General features: G+C 29.9%; 1 protein-coding gene across 1 annotated transcript; it reads right to left on the reverse strand.

Moving 5' to 3' along the window:
* Window positions 1-333: 333 nt before the first annotated feature.
* On the reverse strand, window positions 334-20,961 carry LOC132754878 (neuropeptide Y receptor type 2-like). Its single transcript, XM_060745628.1, has 2 exons — window positions 20,839-20,961; window positions 334-5,948 (listed from the first exon to the last, which is right to left on the reverse strand). Exon 2 carries the CDS (start codon window positions 5,396-5,398, stop codon window positions 4,214-4,216), a length of 1,185 nt encoding a protein of 394 aa, XP_060601611.1. The 5' UTR covers window positions 5,399-5,948; window positions 20,839-20,961; the 3' UTR covers window positions 334-4,213.
* Between the last annotated feature and the right edge of the window lie 728 nt (window positions 20,962-21,689).

Raw genomic sequence — 21,689 nt, forward strand, 5'->3', positions numbered from 1 at the left:
AAATAAATTAGCTTATCAAATGCATGTGATAGGTATATATACGTCCATGATGTAAATCATGGATATTCTGTCGCCACGTGTTGGACCCTGGCTTGCTTCTTGGTATCTTCCTTGCTTACAATCGCCTTTTGCGTGTCCTTAATAAATAAATAAACATGATTCGAAGATGATGACTTAGAACAATAAGAATGTGTCTTTCTACATACTTCATTTTGTTTAATACAAAACTGATGATAATGACAATGATGATGAAGATGATGACGATGATAATGATGATTTTATTTATGATTTTATGATAAACAAATGAAAAACAATACAAAGTAAACCCAGACAAATAGTTTATCCTTTATTTCACATAATACAACAAGTACATATTTAACACTTTATTTTCATATTTACAATATACTAAGTTAAAATATGGAATAATTCTACGGTTGTTTTAGCCCGTATATTTCCGTAAAATAACGAATTTGTTTTGTAAGAATGAAATCCGGTTCAGTGAACTACTATTGTCATTAAGTAACAAATAACAGATGGGCGTATTCTTGGAACTATACTGACTACATGAAGGTTTGAGAAATGATTCAAAGGAAAAAATTATGGCACTGTCCCACACTTATCAAGCCATATGAATGCATTGTCTTTCCAAAAAGAATCATACAATTCAAAACATTATATATTATTAACATGACTGCGTTCTTGAAATCTATATCGACTTAGCGACTATGAAATAAAACACTTGTTTCATGTTATTAAAACAATTTCAAAACTGTTTGATTTCTTATTGCGGGCTGAACAATTTTAAATTTAAAGTAAAATCGGTTGAACAGACAGTTCATTTATGGCTACCCAGTAAAGGTATTAATAATGTGTTTCAGTAGATAACTGACTGAAAATAAAAAAAAATTAAAACAACCTCAAATGGGTTTGTAATATACCTAGGAATTCATATTTAGCTAATTGAATGCCTGTTACTTCGGTTTGTATAAAAACCGTAAACAAACATTTTCAAGGTACAATATGCCTCAGAAACGTAAAATTATTTTCTTTAGAAAGTGCACATACATGAGTTTATAACGTTTAAATAATGGTTTTAGAACATGCTAAATGTTAAGCATCTAAGGAAAGTAGCTCTAAATATTTTCATAAATGCAGAAATATGTAAAAAAAAGTATTATTTTGGCTTCCATACAAAATACTTAAAATGCTTAATCATTATATTTACTAATTGCCAAAAAGGCAGAAGAAGTAAAAGATGGTTCAGGTAATTGGCCAATGAGTACTTTTTACCTTATAATAGTTTACTAAAATAACAAAAATCTTTTTAAAAATAAAGATTAAATTATTTCTGGGACATACGTTTAAAAGATATTTCACTTAACAGCAGTGAGTATTAGACTTATGCTTATACCGCTTATACTGATGGAATGTGTTATATTGAATACGACAAATCTTAACATTTCCTACTTAATAAAATCAGTTTTACGAAAAATACAGAAAAAGATACAAGTTTAAGATTAAAGAACCCGCAATCGTCAATCTTCAAAGTACCAATCGCAACTTCTCGGCTCTTTCCGTCAAGGCTAGGATATTAACCTTGCACACAATAGTAAGAATACACAGAACGGATACAGTATTTCGGTCTAACATGTAAACAAAGAGTAATTTAATGACAAGGTTTTTTTTGCCAATATATCAAAAGTCCCAAAAAGTTATAAAAAGTAAACAGTACATAATTTATATACTTATTATGGTTGTAGGGACTGAAAGTCGGATTTGTTTATATTTGTACATCAATGGGCATTTTTAATTTGATTACGATTGTCAGACATTTCTTTTTAAATATAATTTTACCGACACATACTTTATTTTCATTTGGATGTCATATATTCGTTAAACATTATCATAGATTACACTCTCTGTTTTTGTTTCCATCTAAAACCACGTGGTAGAACTTCCTTCAATCGAATAATAACCGAGAAGTTCCGATTGTACAAAGTAAATCAAAACATGTGCTGATTCTATTTACTGCATGTGTTATATCTAACCATTCCTAGAGACCTTTAAAGAGTTGATGCTACATACAAACAAACAAAAAACAATGTTCCTAGTTAAGTTTATGTAAGAATAGTGTTCATTATCATTCTGTTTCAAAACTTAACAAGAGATGCCGCGCCAAATTCAGAATACAGAATATTTTATGACTGTCTGTAAAAGACTATACTGTAGTTGTTTAGTTTTACAAAGCCTGGTTGTATATAAGTATAATATGGCATGTTTGTAATGTCAATTTATAATGAATAATCGTGAACTAATGTACGCTGTTTCTCAAAAGTTCTTATTTCCCGGATGAAAGAGTTTGACAGTGTTTTTTTACTGATAAGATGACCGAGTATAAGTGATTGTTTGTTATATGACATTGCTTGTCACAAATGGTTAAAACCAATAAAACCTTGGTAGATATTTTGTAAAGACGACTGTAAAATTTTAAGAAGCTGCGACAAACATTAACAATGATGACATTTCAAATAACACAATGAACTATAATATTTCTTTATTATAAAAAATGATTTTGTTTTATTTCGTTTTCTTCAAGAAAACAGTTATCAAATCAAAATTAACCTATATATATCTTAACATGAAACAACATTAGACTATAACGTGCTTATTCTTTTCAAAACCTTCATTAAAACAGCATGTATATCATTCCGATATCATTGGAAAACAATAATACCAAATAAAAGGTTCACTTTGCTTGAAACAAAACAAAATGTAATAAATATTCTGTGTTCATTCTATGCTTTATAGCAAGTAATTTGAACTCATTGTTCTTGATTTATATATATGACTTAACAAATATGGAATATTGCAAGACAATGCAATTGTAGTGTTTTTGTCCTTTTGGGGTTTTATTTTCTCTCTCTCTCTCTCTCTCTTTCGGCCTGATTTTTAAATTTAATGTTATTTTTCCTACAAGCCCTCATAAATAGAGTAAGTATAACTTAAGACATCAATTAAAGTGATAACAATTCATGTGATAAAATACGCCCGTAACTATTAAGCACGCTCACTAGTTTTTAAATTTTTATCAACCATCTGCAAATTTGAAATATTACGGTTCTTTCACGAGATAACGTAAAAATACGTGTTCAGGTATTCTAAAATTTTTACTGACAACTGATCTCCATCTTGATTTTTTTGATATTCTATCCTAAATTCAAGGCAAAGTAATTTTCTTCCATGATGTGTACTCACTCAGTGATGACGCACATGTTTATACATAGAACTAATTATACTTAAAGTTATATACATCATAACCCCTCTAGTACCATGCGTATCCTCCACGAAATAACCATTCACGTAATAAAAGAATTACACCGATTAGATTACACTGACTTAGATAACAAACAAATTCATCATAACATGTCAACATTTGTTCATGGGTTCATGTTTAACAACAACAAAAACAAGAATATCTCTTAATACATATCAAAAAGCAAACATGATTTTTATCGCAGAATAAGTGATCAAATAAGAGTTCAAACATAATTCAAATACTAAGATGACTCGATAATAGCACTACACAGTCTTAGACCGAGATCATAGTAACAATACAACTTTTTTTCTATAAAAGTCAAGAAAATATTATCCGGGCAAATCATTGGTCCTTGTACATTTCCGTTTAATGTTAACTCACGCTCACGTTTGACTGTAAGATCATCCGTTTAGCATTTTTGGAGGTTTACACATAATTGCAAGTTGCAATTAATCTTCCAGAAATTAATCATCTATACCTTTTCCAAGCAACTTTTGCCTTAAATGCAAGCCTGTTTTTTCAAACATATCTTGTGTTCGGAGACTCATCTGAATGTAGGAGTCGATGATTTCACTCTCGTCCTATACATTGATAACATTTCTATCAGCCTCTACAATGAAATATTTCTAAAACAAAACAATAAAACTGAGAATATATCATATCCTGTATAATCTAACAAACTTTTAACTTTCTTGTTTTAAACGCAACTGTAACAATGTTCTTTCCTCTTGTCTCAACTCTTGATAAATTTTTGGAATTTCCAACCAACAAGCTTTACACAAAGTGACTTTGAAGGGCTTTACTCTTTCCATGTTTAACTGCTTATGCAACTACATGTGTAATCATATACGTTTTTCTATTATAATCATTACATTACAGATGAGTCTCCAGATACCTTCAGTCAGAATTCTCATGATCTTCGCTAACATTAAGATGCACCTTTTCCGTGTCAGCTTCAAAGTATGCCTTTGTTTCTTTCACATTTTCATTTCCGTTACTTTCTCTCTGAGGTGACTTGTTCATTACCACTGACGGATTTGTTTCTACATGCGTATATTGTGTATAATTTCCATTTACATTACTACTACTCCCTCGGCGAAATAAACACGGTAGTACAAGTTTGAATTCTTTTTTGAAGTTATCGTTCATCCATGCGTATAAGAATGGATTATAAATTGTCGAGCTCATTGCAATCACATGCGCAGTGAAAAATATAAATGGGTAATAAGAAGTATGTGCAAATGGTTGATGATATTCTCCCACTAAGAGAACCATATTTAATGGCAGCCAGCAGATTACGAATATAGTAACCATAGCTATCAACATTTTGTTAGTTCGACGTTTTCTTCTAATTTCCATTTCGTCTCGTTCTCGGTTAACACTCCCACTTCCAATTCTAGATTTAGATCTTTTTCGTAGAGCTAATGAAACTTTTGAATAGCAGTACGTTATTATGCTACAAGGCACTATATATTGTAGAACAAGACTGGTGACGGTGAAAAATTGTCGTGCCTGCTCTTTTGGCCATTTTTCGGTACATGATTTTGTATTTCCGCTTTTTACAATTTGTTGGTAAATTCCGAGTGGGAGAGAGATGGAAACGGATATTATCCATATAGCAACAATCATTAGCAGACACACACATGTCTTCATCCTTGGTTTGAAGGGATAAACAATCACAAAGTATCTATCAACTGCTATAGCTGTAGACGTTAGTGTTGATACATACACGCATATACATAGTGTCATAGGCACAATATGGCAGAGTACTTCTCCAAACGTCCAGGAATTCATAAAGTACGACAGGGGAGTAAATGGAACAGCCAATAAACACATCATTATGTCTGACACAGCCAAATTTGTAATGAAAATGTTTGTTATTGACTGCATAGCCTTGTTCCGTAGAACAACATACACGACTAATGAGTTTCCACTGACACCAATGAAGAAGAGTATGACGTACAAAATGATAAAAATAGCCGTAAGCGGAATGGATTGTTTAAGAATATCTGGTGGGCTATACGAGTTATTACCATTCAAGTCAGATAATTTTCCGTCCACATGAATGTCAGACGACGCCATTTTTGTCTTTGTCAGAAGGAAATTTTCAATATGTAATCATATGAATAAATTCAATTATCTTCCAATCAAACGCATTAGATGTACTTCAACCTAATGACTATATGCTGGACTCATTTATATATATTTGATATATTCCGTCCATCTATCAATCTTTCATTTTCATTTGATACTAGCAAGTCTGCATTTAAGACTTAGAATCGGAGCCGTATTCTTTGTCATAATCTGTGCACTGTTTATATTAGATAAAGGACAACTTCACAACACTTAAAAGCTTTGCAAAGACTCGTCTGATACTTGATACGTTTAATTTTAAAGTATTTTTGGTCGTAATGTTAAATCTTTAAATTATTCTCTTTGTTCTATTTTCTTTCCTGTAAAATGACATAAGTGCGCTGTAGGTTCACTATTTAATGCTGATATACACTTGTACGTAAAGCAATACAACAACATCAACACAATCTCTGTGACTTGACAAGTCTACCCGGTCTTTTGTCTGTTCATTCCTGACATAGTAGATATGTTGACCCTGCTGTACAATTATGCTATCAGTCTGAAAATATAAAAGTAAGTAGTTCAAATCAAAGAACGTGGAAATAACAAACAAACGAATCGCGAAATTGTAGCTTAATTTCGCATGTGTTTCGTTGTGTTTTGCATAACATTAAAATAGTTATCTTTTATGTAGACGTTCACTATATATGTGGCCACTGTTCCTATGAGGTCTAGTAGCATTAACGAACCATATAATATTATGTCATGGTCATACCTAATTTTGACGAAATCTATAAAAAAAATTGAATGCGGGATATAAATACAATCAATCGAAGACAGACCTTTTAATACAGGATTATGCTAACATTGTAGTGTTAGAATCCACGTGTAATTTTTTAATGTCATATTTCAATATATTTTAACTTTTTAATACACTTCTCATTTCAATACATTTAAATGTTAATACATATTATATTTCAATACATTTTAGATTCCAATACATTTCAGATTTTAATACAATTTAGAATTCAGTACATTTCAGATTTCAAAACATTTCAGATTTCAATACATTTCAAATGTTTATGAAATTCAAATAACATAACATTTCAGATTTCAATACACTTCAGGTTTTTTTGTTTTTTTTTTTTATAAAATTTAGATTTCAATAAATTTCAATACATGTCAAGTTTCAATACATTTCAGGTTTTTAAATGTCAATACATTACATGTCAATTCAGATTTTTATGATATTCAGATTTTAATTTTCAATACACTTCCCATTTCAATACACTTAAATTTTAATACATATAAGATTTCAATACATTTAAGATTTCAATACATTTCAGATTTTAATACAATTCAGATTTCAATACATTTCATAGTTCAATATTTTTCATATATCAATACTTTCAGATTTAATGAATTTCAAATTTCAATACATTTCAGATTTCAATACATTTTAGATTTCAATACATTTGATATTTTAATGAAATTCAGATTTTAATTCAATTTAGAATACATTTTAGATTTTCTATAAAATTCAAATTTCAATTTATTTCAGTTTCAATGCATTTCAAATTTTTATACATTTTGAAATTTAATACATTTCAGATTTCAATAATTTCAGATTAACAATTCAAATATCAGTACATTTTAAATTTAGATTCATTCAGATTTTAATAAATTTCAAATTTCAATACATTCCAGGTTTTGTTACATTTAGGTTGCTGGAACATTTCAAACTTAAAAACAATGAAATTCAAACACATTTTAAATTTAAGATTTTGATGCATTTCAGATCTCAATACATTTTTAAATGTAATACACTCCTAATTCACTATATTTCTGTGTTTTTTCTTCCGATTTCAAAACATTCTGAATTCAAATACATTTCAGATTTTATTTCATTATTTCATTCAAGCTGCTAAAACATTTCAGACTTTAATATAATTATTTTTCGTCAGTACATTTCAGAATTCATTATATTCAGAAATAACTGATACAACTTCTAATACATTTCAGATTATTTTAGATTTCAATACATTTCAGATGGCAATACATGTCAAATTTCAGATTTGAAAAAAAAATCAATACGTTTCTTATTTAAATGCATTTCAAATTTAATACAATATTTAAATATATTTCAGATTTCAATACATTTGAGATTTTAATAAATTGTGACTTAAATAATTTTCAGATTAATTGATTTGAACAATAGATTTTTTTTAGATTTCAGTGCATTCTTAAATTCCAATACATTTAAGATTTCAATACATTTCAAACCATGCTTTTTCACTACTCCCGTAAAATCTAATATAAGTAAAATTCTAGATATTAAACCATAAACTAGTTATAAAAATAAGATCAATTGAGAATTGTCGGACCTACAAATACGGTATGACACATTAATACTAAATATTTTGATTTGTTGGCGACCGAAAAGAAAAAATTGAGAAAAAGATTTCTAATAGCTAGTTTTCCGACCTTATTAACTTTGCCAATGTAATTCCTTTTAAGTAAATGTCAAAAGATCTTGTTTCTTGCAAAGTATAAGGCAAAATAACTACTACTATTGGTTTATAATCAAATGTACTGAAAACCAGTATATCTCTAAACTAAATGTTTACTTAATTAGGTGTGCAAGATCAACGTTATTTCAGCCTATTAACTGAATTAACCTTCCGCCTTTATAAAGAAGTACTAGATGACAGCAGTTATTGTGTTGCTGTTGTTGTTGTTGTTTTTCCTTCAGTATCCTTTATATATTGTCTGGAAAAAAAAACTGTTTCATTTCTTGTTAGAATTTCGCGTAATTGTTACCCGAAATTGGCATATTTCATTTAATTGAATATTAATTGATTCGTTTACATTTTAGAGTCGAATTAGCCTTTTACACTCAGTTCGACACCTGGTACTTCACACCGATTGTTTACGGCTTCTTCAAACTGACACTGAGGACACCATATTTTATTGTATAGCGTATCGACTACTAACTAAACATCTCTCACTATCTTGTTTTTCCTGATTAACTCCGGAAATAATTACAGAAGCAGGAGTTGAAACCGACAAACTGCTTTTAGCATTTTATAATACTCTTAATTGAACAGGATGTTACTACTAATACTGTCTGGTTTGAATAATTACTTTAGAAACACAAATGGAAAAAAGCTTTCCTAAAACATCCTGAAAACATATTACCACTTGTCCAAAACAGGGAAAAGCCATAAAATAATGGCAATCCAATTAAACGGACGTGAAACAGCTTCACATATTTTTAGAAAAGTGTTCAGAATGTTATACTTTACAGTGTTAAGGTTTCGAGAATACAATCAGAGAAGCCGTAGTTTTTCTATAAACGCTATACTCGAATTATTAATATTATTGTTTCAGCAATTTGTCTCTGTTGTTTTTAAAGCAATATAGTTCCTAACCTAAATAGTTCTTTATCTAATTTAATTTAATCATTGCAATAAATGTTTTGCGACGTCTCTCAAACCCACATTCTTATAATTTTGAAAGTCTCGAATACTATTTTGATTCTGACTTTTCGTTTTCATAAATTGTACATTTGTATCTTAAAAAAAAACAAAGATAAACTAACAGCATATTAAACTAAACTTATATTTTAATACATATTTGTAAATGAAAACATGTCATTACTTCGGTGCGTTAAAATTATTTGGTAAGTCTCGTTCTATGCTTAACATACCTTTTGTATGACATTAAAACCTATGAACAAGACATTTATCTCTTAAATACAAATATACATGTATAGCAATTGATAATCAAAAGATTGACATCTCAAAATTAATAATGAATATATTTGCAATTTAAGTGTACGATGGTTGTTCGACAAAGCAGTGAACAGTCGTTGTAAACAAAATTTATAGCTCGAGAAGAATTTTAAAGAAATTTGCTCAATTGCATTCCATCTGTCCGAGGTTAGATAAAAATACATATTTTTTTATAAATAAAATTTCGTAAATCTATACTTAAAATGACACGAATAGTAGCTCTTGTTATCGAGTTCATTCCCCGGACTTGTCACCAGTTATGCCCTTATAGCACAAAGCAGTGATAATTTACCTCAATTCAAACAGATTATGAACAAAAGATATATTTTTAAGCCTAATGTTTAACGGTCAATGAGACCCAAAGCGTACATAAACCTGTGCTAATAGTAAAACTGTTACTAATTCATTTTATATTGAAACTTTTACGATTACTTATTATTGATTTTCCTTATCATTCATCTCACCATGTTCATATCTTAATTCCGATATATAGTTTACATCAATATTTGTATGTTCGTTTTTCTCTTTCAGCGTCCAGCGTATAGTACATTTACACATGAAAGGAGAGAAAATGAAGTTGATGAACTGTCGTCAGACTCTTTTTCGTAATCAATGTTAAGATGAATTGCAACTGCCCGTGCTCTAACAACATCAATCTTCTTTATCTGAGCATCATAATTAAACGCTTCGTACAGTGATCGCTGGATAAGTTAACCTTAAAACACCTCGGCTATATACTGTTTCATTAACGGTATTCTGGTTCACGCAATGGTTTAAATACATGAACGTATCAATAAAAATGTTCTTTATATTTCAAAACCAATGGAAATAACTGAATATGTCCTTGCTTACAAGTTGAAACCAGTTCTATCCATGGTTTGTAGGAATGTAAAGTAATATTGTAAAGAACATTATGTTTTGCTTTATAAATTTCAATTTAAATGTAAATAATTGAACAATTCTTGGTTTTCAAGTTGTGACCAGTTTCATCCATGGTTTGTAGGAACATATTAAGAAATTTTGAAAAGAACATTATATATTGCGCTAAAAAGCAATATATGGTTAGTCGAGACAGTAATTTAAATAACATTGAAGTTGTAATGGCGATTAAGCTCAAGTATGCTTACTTAATAACCTCCAAGCCGGTGTAAACAAAGCTTCGCGACTTTGTATTATTGTGTATGACTTTAAGATAAAGAAAATAACACCATTTACATCTAAAAGAGCAGTAAATTGATGATACTTCAAACCTTGGAGACAATCGTTTATATTATAATGGCATGTTAAAGTTAAATGTCAGCTCCATTCCTGCAATTTTGTTAGTAAAACCAAACTAAACAAATTATCAAAATAGTAAAAGCAACTATCTTAATCATCAATCATGAAATATGTAAAATTAAATTTGCCACATATACAACACAACCCTTAATTGAAGATGATAATTAATGATCAATATGATTAACTGATATTTTCATATTTTATATACACACATGTATATATATCACATACTCTTATTAAAATAACAAATATTTTGCGGTCTGCATTATGCATACTTTATATTAGCTATCCCGGAAAACAGCATGTTCCATTCTTTATATTATTTATCAAAGACATTAATGGTATAAATTGTTATATAAATGATAAGTGCTCGAGTAATCTAATTTACCATTAGAAATGCACTTTTTAAAGATTGAACTATTTTCATGTACAAGAGGTCATGGACATTTGACTGTAACTGTTCTATTAATTTGTAGTTTCCTTTGACTGGTTTCGTTTACCAAGCAAGTTTTTCGTTACCTTTGTTAAGTACAGCAAACGATGGGTTTACAACTCACATTTAAGCACACATTTGATTCGCACACACCTTGGAAATTGAAAAATACCCAACTACGATATTACTCTAATTTGATGATCATAAAATTCATATGAGAATTTTTAAGTAAGTAACATCGGATCAAGAAGAAAATCACACACAAAATATATGTATATTTATAGAATATAGATAAAATCATTTTCAATCTGACTGCTAAATTATCTTTATGAATAATGATGACCCCTGCTTATCGGTTTCTTCTAATAAAATTACTATAGGAGTAAATACGATTTTTTTTTCTCTTTTACCGTTTCTCTGCTGGGAATAGATTCCGTCCGTCAATCAGAACGTATTATCTTTTATACTTATAAATAAACTGTTCAGTCAATTTGATCAATACCGTTTTTTGATTAATGGTTAAAATATTCGCTGGCTTGATAAAAAAAGAAATTTATTTCTTCCGTGATATGCATATCGGTATAATATTGCGATATAAATTTGCTATATAAATAAAGTGATATTATAACTGAAATGTCATAACTGAAGTTTACGATAGATATACTCTTAGGCCTGGTGCACAGAGGGTTTAAACATTATTAGACGGTTGTTTTATACAATTATAAAGGCGTATTTGTTGTTGCAGAAGGCATTTAGCTATCTGCAAATATGCGCTTTGTAAACAGGCTGATTTTGTAAACATTTCGATCAAAATACAATTTATAATCGTGAAATCATTGACTTGCACGTGGACAGCATGACGAAACCAATTTCTTTGAAATTCAATGAACAACAAAAATTACCGACTCAAATATGTATACTCTCTAATTCAAATTTAAAAAAGGCATAAATTACTAGTAGGTATTCGTAGGAACAGATGCACGATTAACACAATATTCTAAATCGTGGTAGCTTCCTCGAAAGACAAATCAGTTACGCGGGCTTCAATACGTTAAGACATATCGCATGCTTTCGGCTAATAATGTCACAATTCATAACTAAATACATCTTCATAAAGGTCGAAAGGCCAATAGATGTATGGATTAAATCCAGAATATAAATGTTCTGCTTCAAAAAAGAGCGGGTCTTTAGAATACATAATGCAAAATTGAAGTGCTACATGTAGCATGTTAAATTTTCGGTATTAGTTATAAATACTTGGATGTATATTAATGCAATTTATATATACCAAAATGGGTTAATCTTCATTCCATTAATGTTATCAGGTGAATAAATATAATAAATACGTTGCTTAGTACATTATCTTTGCGTTTGCATTGAATATGTATATAATTAGTTAATAAATTGGGTTTTTCATGAATGAAAAGTGGGAGAGTTATCCAAAACAGGACTGTCTGTTTTTGCATTTCCCTTTTTAATTGGATGTTAACGATAAAATATGTTATGTTCTAAACTTTGTTCTATATAGATGATGTATAACATCATTTCCACTAAAAACATTAACCGTTCTTAACCGTGACATATATTTCGAATATACACTCTAAACAAATATATATGTATAACATAACGAAACGCAGGTTTTCCCCCCTACTTACAGTTTTGTAATTAGGTTTGCAAATTGAATGGAAATTGAAATTCGTGTCTGAATTGTTTAATTTAAGAAGTAGTCTATAGCCAGAAAGAGTCCAATCTTTATAAATCAGAAATCACAACATGTGATATCAACATTTACTTCCGGCAATTTCATAAGAAAATGATATACGGGTATATTTGGCAGCACGAAAAAGAAAAGAAATGGACTACACCTGAATATGATTAAATGATACATTTCAAAACTTGTTTACATGTCATTCATGACAAGCAATCTTCTGACTTGATACAAAGAATTGAAATCTGAGAATACAATTTCCAAGAAAGAACAAAAAAGGCATTTGTATTAAAATATGGAACGAATTAGGACGTGACAAGAATACCATTTGGTATTCATCACGCGAACCCTGTCGCGTTTCACTTTACAATAAGCACAAGGGAAGGGGGAATATACGTCTAAGGAGATGGAAAATGACAAAAATGTATGACAAATGTAGTGGTTTCATGTTTAAATGTAATTACAATGCCAATTGTTTTGTAACTCCAGATTTCAGCTTAATTCAATGTCTTATCTCTGAATTAATATTGTTTAGAATAAACATCCTTATGGTCATTTACTGCAAGACACTAAACATGCATACAAAAAGTAAACAAACAAACAAAATCTTTAATTCTAACACGACCCGCATTTTCCATATTGAACACAGAAGAACCGAAAGTGTGTGTTTTTATGCAATAGAGTCACTGTTTGACGTTCTATATTTAGACAGGTGACGTAATCATTATACATGTGACGTAACCACTATAAAAATCCGACGCGCTGACAATAAGTACGGAAACAAATCAGGCGCAATTTTGTTATTGAGCGATAAAATCACAGTTTGGAATATATTATTTTCTTAAACAATGATTACAGAATGCTGTACATCTATTAAAACATAATTGTTTTCGATATCACTTAGCTTTGTCACTATGTAATAGTTTTTATTCGAAATGTTCTTTATATGATCTTTGATGTGGTCTTTAAAACTGACTTCTTTCCACGTATTTCCTCGTTAAGATTTAAGCAATGTTATTTTTTAAAATATCGGTCGTTTACATAGTAATTCGGTTAAACAGGTCAGGGACTTTGTAGATGTTTTTTCTAAAAAAGAGATACCATTGTAGAATATCTATTTATCATACATAAAAGGAACACAGACGACCAAATGTCATTATGATATACTAAAAGCTAATATATACGGATATCTAGCTCTGTTTCTTTTCAATGAGGTCATGCTAACAATAAAGGAGAGAAACTTGTGTTAACTCCGTGATGTTAATGGATGTCAAATGTCTTTTCTAGACATTGGAATCTGTCACGTGTTATCCAATATGAGGTTTGTTTGTTTAATCACCAAATCGTCTTCTAACAGCTTGCTTTCCACGGAGTTACAATCATGAAGTGATATATTCTTTGATGGAAAAATTATCATTCTCAATTCACCAGGGTATGACATTTCTCTTTGATTTCATCTCATTATACTTCGTGAATTATATTCATCATCTCGGAAATAAAGTCGTAAATAGGATTGTCTCAATATGTCATTACCAACTGATATACTCTCGGAACATAAAATGAAGTCCCCAGTCTTGTCAACTGCACTTATAGATCAATTGATGACTTTATCTTCGCTTCCAATCGTAGCTTCTTAAAAGAGGACTTCAGTTAAAAATAGTCGTCCATGGTGTTTACCATTTTGCATTATGTGTTATTTAAAATCAAACTCGTAAACATGTTGTTCTATTTGATTTTATTCGTGAATATATTGTCTCTTCATATTATTTGCTGATAAGATCGGAAAAGGTTGCTTGTTTTGTCTCCAGTCAATTTCATATCCCTTGAGTCTCAATGATCCTTTTAAAGCCAAGATAATTATTGTCAAGGCGCCGGTTGTTTTAGTGTTTTGAGTAATTTTGCTTGGGGAACAAAGTGAACCATGACAATGTCTGTTGTTGTAGAATTGGCTGTGTTTCCCTGAGTAATTCTTTTTCTAGTCTGTCATCACTTTACTATTCAATGGGTGTCTTTACCATTTGAGTTATATATATATGTGTTCAATATTTCCACGGCCTCCTTTCCAACATTTGACTGCCATCCTGTATTTGTTTGTACTTTAATTTTCTTCTATTATATTACTTGAAGAAATGGTACTTTGTTTTTGCACAGCAGAAGTCGAGTCATTTTCTTCCTTTTAAAGGAGTATTTAATTCTCTATGTCTGTTTTCCATTCTTCTTCCGAAGTTGTGACTGTAGTGTACTAGACGATAAACACACAGAAGAGTTTCCGGACCTCTCCGGTCCTTTACGTTGACTGATGAAGGTCCAGAGCGGTCCGAAATCTCTTCCATGCATACATGTTTGTGCGCTGATCCTTTGCTTTTTTATTCTCCTTTCCAACGTTTTTTATTCTCCTTTCCGACAAAATTCGCACAAAAGTAGCTCTTCAATATTTATATATTCTTTATGAAATCCAGTTAAACCTTCCTGGATATACAAAATGTGTAATCGGGACTGTAAACATGTTGTTTTATTTGCCAAGCATATTATTTTAAGAACATATCAATTTATTTTTAAATCAAGCTTTGTTGTAAAAAAAATCTGTTTACACAGAGATAATTAAATGATATTACTATTTATTTTGCATGACTTCGTTGGGTGGCAAATTTGAAGGTCCCATCAGCTCCACCGTTTGCGCCAAGCCATTTATCTTTTAAGAAAACCGAGTTATACTAAAGCAAGTGTCAGGGTGGCGTGTATGGTAGATTCAATGTGTCAATGTCCCAACAAAACTGATTCTGCAACGAAATCACTTTTGCCGTGTTTGACGTTCCAATTTGGCAATTTTGTGGAAAGTAAACATTCGAAAATGGCTTCTAAGTTGTGAAGTGTAGAATGTGTAGTTTGATAACATATTCTTTCTAAAGTCAAACATAATGGAAAACACACATAATTTTTAAACACATATCATAAGATACAGGTAGTTAGTTATTTACTTGAATCTGACTTCAATTACGTGTATATATGCTTATCTGTTTATACCTTTAATGCATATGTGAGGAAGAATACATATTTATATCAAGAATGTAGAAATTCGATTGTTCTACACTGAAAAATAGTCAAACTGCGTCTAAATATCATGAAACAAATTGATCTGTCGGAAGCATTAAAAACAGCAAACTTACATGAACATGTTTGATTGAGTCTGTACATGAGGAATAATGAAAAAGTGCAACATCCTTCACGTCCCATAGCACCGGCTTGAGCGGTTCTCAATGTTCAACACTTATAAGTGCTGGACTCGAAAATAAACAAAGAAGAGATTCACCCAAGTGTCCGATCAATAAATTCAATGTTTAAGTACTCGGTACCAGATATTAAGATGGCTTATTACTAGTTATTTCAAAATGCGCAACTCTTTATTTCTATAAGCATAAGGCGATTAACGGAATGGTTTTATGCAAAACTCCTACAGTTTTACATGCACATTGCTATGTCGCCCTGATAAAATGCTATTACAGTTTTTCAAAGAGGATAATTTGCGATAAATCCCTACTAGAAACAGCTGACTCTTATCTTCATAGAAAATAAGAAGATTGGAAAACAAAACTTTTTACAGCTGATCTCATATGAATGTGGGGCTGCGTTCATTGAATGCCGCCTTTCCTTGTCGATCTTGTTTATCATAATTTAATATCTGGAACAGTTTGCTTCGGCTCAGTGGGGTCTTAAAATGTCAATATTTGTTTCGTTCCATATATATCATCTTTTGGAATAAGTTTATAGACGAAAAGATAAACATTGGGTAAACAACCTTTGGTTTGTGTAAGCTTTTGAATCTTTCAGATATGTTAAAAGTTAAATATGATCGTACATATTATAAAGTTATGAAGCTTTTCAAACTTAAATTATTTTTTATGCATTTTTATAAAACATAAACATGACCTTTATATAAAATCGTTTTATCTTTTTGATATGATTGCTTTTCTACATTAAAGTCGACGACTGATGAAAACATTGAATGGATAAAAATATAATAATTTATATATATGAACCTTTTTTCATACTAGACTTAATGTAAATCACTATCGCCTTGTCTACTATCTATATGAAATTCCTAAGGGATTTTTGTTCTATCAAAATGCTTGATCAAAATTACATTTCCATCAAATAGCAGCACTCCAATCATAGAATGTAATGTCTGTGTATTCCCCGGATGAAGGGAGTCGGTAAACAAGTGTAGAAAATTGAACCTTGTGCAGACAAATTCAAATTTAAACAATACCATGATATACGGATTTGTATAACAATGCTTTGGCATATCAAAATTAAAATGCTTTTTGTTGTTGTTTCCTATTTATTTTTTTGAAAGTTGTTTCAGGCTAAGTTTGATTGAGCCTTTTTGATGGAAGGTAATGGACAGTGCAAGTTACCACCCACGCCCCCTAGCACCGGCTTAAGCAGTGTTCAACATTTAAACACGACAAAGGTGACATTTTGAATTTAGAAACATCCACATAAGCCATGACAATGAAGCCATTAAATAAATTGTGCAACCTTTCATACAAACATGCATGCAACTATCAAAGAAAAAAACAAACAAGAAAAACATGCAAAGATATGTACAGTTCACACTGTCACCTTCACAAATATTATTACAACCATGACGGCAACCTTTATATGTATTATCAAAAGCCTTACACACTTCAGATAAATGTTCACCTAAATAGTAATAAAATGCCATCTGATAAAACTTTTTCAATGACAATACGACACATTTTGTATCAAACTCGTGAAAATGAAATCGATAAATTGTCATATATGTATATAAGTACGAATGTTAAATATAAGTATTCTTAAAATCTTTAATTTGAATTATATATAATTAGATTCCGAACAATGCTTTAGATATGTAAATATGTTCACGATATAGATATTACACCTTATGTCTTGTTTGATGGCACGTTTTTCTTTTTTTTGTAAACTTTAAAGTTTTGACGTTGCTAGGCAACCTGTTATTTTCTATTTCTTTCTTATCGCAATCTTAAGTGAATGCAAATAACTAATTTAAAATAAGTTGATGCAAAATAAATAAATAAAGTTTCCTATCTAATGCAATGAATTCGTGTTCTTTCAAATGTTCAGCCGAAATAAATGAATTTCTCCAAAGTGCATGCAATCTTTTTGAATTTGAGACATGTCTTATTGGAGGCTACAATAAATAATGTAATAAAGTTGATCACGGCAGATACGTTTCTGTCCAGTAAACCCGTTGGGTAAATATGATAAGAAATTATATATGACATTTCTATCTGTGATATAGCGTCTAATTTGTCTGCGGAATAGAAGTTATATCAGCAGAAGGCCAAGTCTGTGCTATGCTTACTCTATTTGTACGTATAAGTATTTGCTCAGACGCAGCCACATTGTTAATTATTTTATTTCACCAAACATCGAAAAAGAAAAGTCACTACGAAAAGGGAAGAATTGTACAGAAAATCATTCAGTCATCAAGCAAATATCACAGAAGCTCAGCCTGATGATGTCCAAATTTGGATCAATATGTCAAGAGGGTTTATATAAAACCACTACTTATTATGTCTAGTTGCTTTGTTTTTATACGATACGTTCGTGTGTTTGTGTTTAATTTTTATTATCATTATCATTATCAGTAGTAGCAGTAGTAGTAGTAGTATAAGTAGTATTATTATTATTCATACACTTCGTCTACAAATCATTTCATTATCACAATGAAAGACATAAAGACATATGAGAATATTTTTTCTCTTCATCTTTTTATTGCATGGTCCGAGATGGTAAATATTCATTTTACCTTATTAATGCAGATACAAAAAGGAAATAAAAAGTTCGTCAAAAATATTATATAGTCTTTTTATGCCATAATATTATTCATTATTTAACTCAACTTGTGTGATTGATACCAGAATGGTCGCGTTCAATAAATTAAAGTGCTATGTCGTTAAGCAATTAAATTATCCGTGGTGCATTTTGGAAATGATGAGTTATTTGGACCTTTACCACATAATGTGGAAGCATCAAGGAAGGTTTATAATATTATAAACATGTTTTTATTTTACGCAAGGCCACATGTACCTATGACTTTAGCTATTTTTGTACTGGTATAATTATCTTCTCGAATTACAAAATGTGATATAACAGTATGTCATGCATATAATTGCTGTTGTTTATGAATATATTATTTACCAAAACATGTTTTACGTCTCACTTAATTTAATCACAAGCTTAAAATAGTTTTTATGAAAGAGTTTAATGACTGGCTGCAATAAATTACCTTGAAATATTGCGTATCGTAATAAAGTAATAAATTGTGCATTACCATTATTTGTATGAAATAAAAAGACGTATTTTTTTATGTGTTTGGCAATTTTTTTTATAATTTGTAAAAAGTGCGTATGACAAAAAAGCACTTTATTGCATTCCAGGGTATGTTACAATATGAACCGTTTTACTTATTCATGTAATTATTTTACAAAATATCTGCTGATATATACTGGCATTATGTAATATTCCTGAAATATAACGTAATACATAATATAACATGACTAAAATACCAAGTCATTTTACAAAATTCCTAAATTTTATTTGGATTTTACAAAATCCTACTTTTAGAAAATGTGTGCAACATATATACGCTGTTTAACCCAATTAAGTGTAAATAGTAAATGTTCAGGTAATAGTCGAAATAACTTCGAATTTTGTCAATATTGTTTTCAATTTGATATTTTACTTCACATGTATATATTTGATAACCTATGACTCACGAAAATATCTAAATATATCGTTCGGATTAAATTGGTGATGTTTCATGAAAAAAAGAGTGGGACAGTCATTTTTTACATTTTCGACAGTTCTAATATAATAACATCAAGAATCAATTATTGGTGAATAACCATTATAATAGTCAATCTTTTGAAATATAAAGTCAATTCTGCTGAGAGAGAGAAAAAAAGAGCATAAAGTCACTTTAAATACACTAGTTTCTAAGCGTGTTCTATTGATTTTTGTAATCCCTCCCATATCCCTTATCATTCGTGTTGTGCCACTTAACACACTCATCCTCACGTTAAGTGATACATTCTTTGCAGTCTTTTAAAAAATTGAACTTGAACAAATGGAACCTAAAGATAACCATTTAGAGGACATGCTTAAAAACCCGTATAATGCTAATGTAATCGATGGTTGACATTTGAAATTAAAACAAAATAAATTCAACATTCAGATGCATCCATTAAATCTGTGATTTAATTTCATTTAAATTCAAAGTTTGATAAAAGGCAATTGATTGAATGGGTTTTTTTATTGGTCATATTTTTCTTTCTTTTTTTTTGTGGTGGTGGTGGTGGTGATTAAAAATAAATGTAATGCAGTAAGGGGTGTATTAATCAAATAAACAAAGGAAGTACATTGCAATGCATAAAAAGGAATGAATTTATTTGTTTTAATTTAGTGGTTAACTGATCAATATCGTTTTGAAAATGAATGTCGCTCTTGTTGTATTAATCAAGAGATACAGGTTTGCAGTGTACTATTTTTATGCTTTTGAAATGTTGGTGTATGCAGAAAAATTTGAGTAAAGTGTTGAAAACTGGATGTTGAAAAAAAATGGATTGCCTTGTTTCTAAAAAAGTGTGAGTTATAAGCTTCTAACACGCACATGTGTTTCGAATAATATTATAATTGCATTGATGTATACATATCCATTACATGTACAAGAAGTTAAGAACATTTTCATTATATCTATCAATCACTTTGACGTAAATTATGTTGTTAAAATAATTGTAATCTGTATTTACCATACACATACATATAAATATATATATATACTGTATATATATTGTTCGGCTTTCGGATTGTCTTGAGAGAAAAAAATGGTCTAACAACTGCTTTTGCACTATAAAACTGTACATTCCAGTTCTCAAAAATCTGCCATAACACACGAACGCACAGAATAAAATGGTGCTAAAGATAAGACAGGAAATATCCACAAAATAATGATCGATTATAAATCCGGAAACAAATCTGAATCACAGCTTCATACAATTTAAAATCGTTGTTAGAACAAAAACTGTGGGGCGTGCTTTATTGCGTCAATTTTCAAAGATACAAACCAGAAAGAGCAGTGTCATTATCTAATACTGTGATATCAAGGTAAGCGCACTTGTATTTTATATACTTGTTTAAAGGTTTCCTACTTTATATTATATGTTCATACCTGGAATGATTCCTCCAAGTGAATGGCAGCTTTGCTTTGAAATATTTCGGTCAAACGTTAAAGAACTTTTCTCGGTTGACCAAAGAGCACAGACTTTCTAACGCGGTCTTTGAACCTGAAAAATATATTTATTGAACGTTTTTGTAATGTCATAAAAAATATTCAGTAGAGATATGTACATGTACGAAATTCTGAAATTGAAAACATGTTAAAGCATCATGCCTCCAGATGAACGGGTTTTTTTTAAAAGAAAATCAACTTTGAGAAAAATATACGAAAAAGTAAAAAATAAATTACAATTTAAAGTAATGATTTGCATGTTATATGCAATAAATGGCTGATTTTGCAGTGTTTTACACCATATTTCTAATGCGTGACTAACGCACTAAGTGCTATTTACGCATATTCTGACAAATTTAATTTGGTAATGACATGGAATGTAAGTGCCGTTTACAACGTGTAAACTACTTTATTTGTTCACTGGACAATATTTTAAATGCTTATACATTTTCGAAATTTTCATGAAAATTATCATAAATATGGAGGTATTATATATAATTACGTATGTTGATAATATTAGATATGTTTATGTAAATAGCATTACATTTAATATCTAACATGTAATAACATTTAATATAATCATTTAATTATGTTACAAGTATTTATTATAATAATGTTTATACAATAATAATGTTCGTACAATAAAACAATATATATAATTATGTTAAAAACATTACATATAGTAAAAAAATTGTATTTTTAAAAATCAGCAATTGTATATTATGTATATATGGGTACTGAAGATAGATCTACGGCTTCAGTATAAAAAACATTTAAGTATTGTTTCCCGT

The sequence above is a fragment of the Ruditapes philippinarum genome, unplaced genomic scaffold (genome assembly GCF_026571515.1).
Source record: "Ruditapes philippinarum isolate M1 unplaced genomic scaffold, ASM2657151v2 ctg2988_1_1_1_1, whole genome shotgun sequence".
NCBI lineage: Eukaryota > Metazoa > Mollusca > Bivalvia > Venerida > Veneridae > Ruditapes > Ruditapes philippinarum.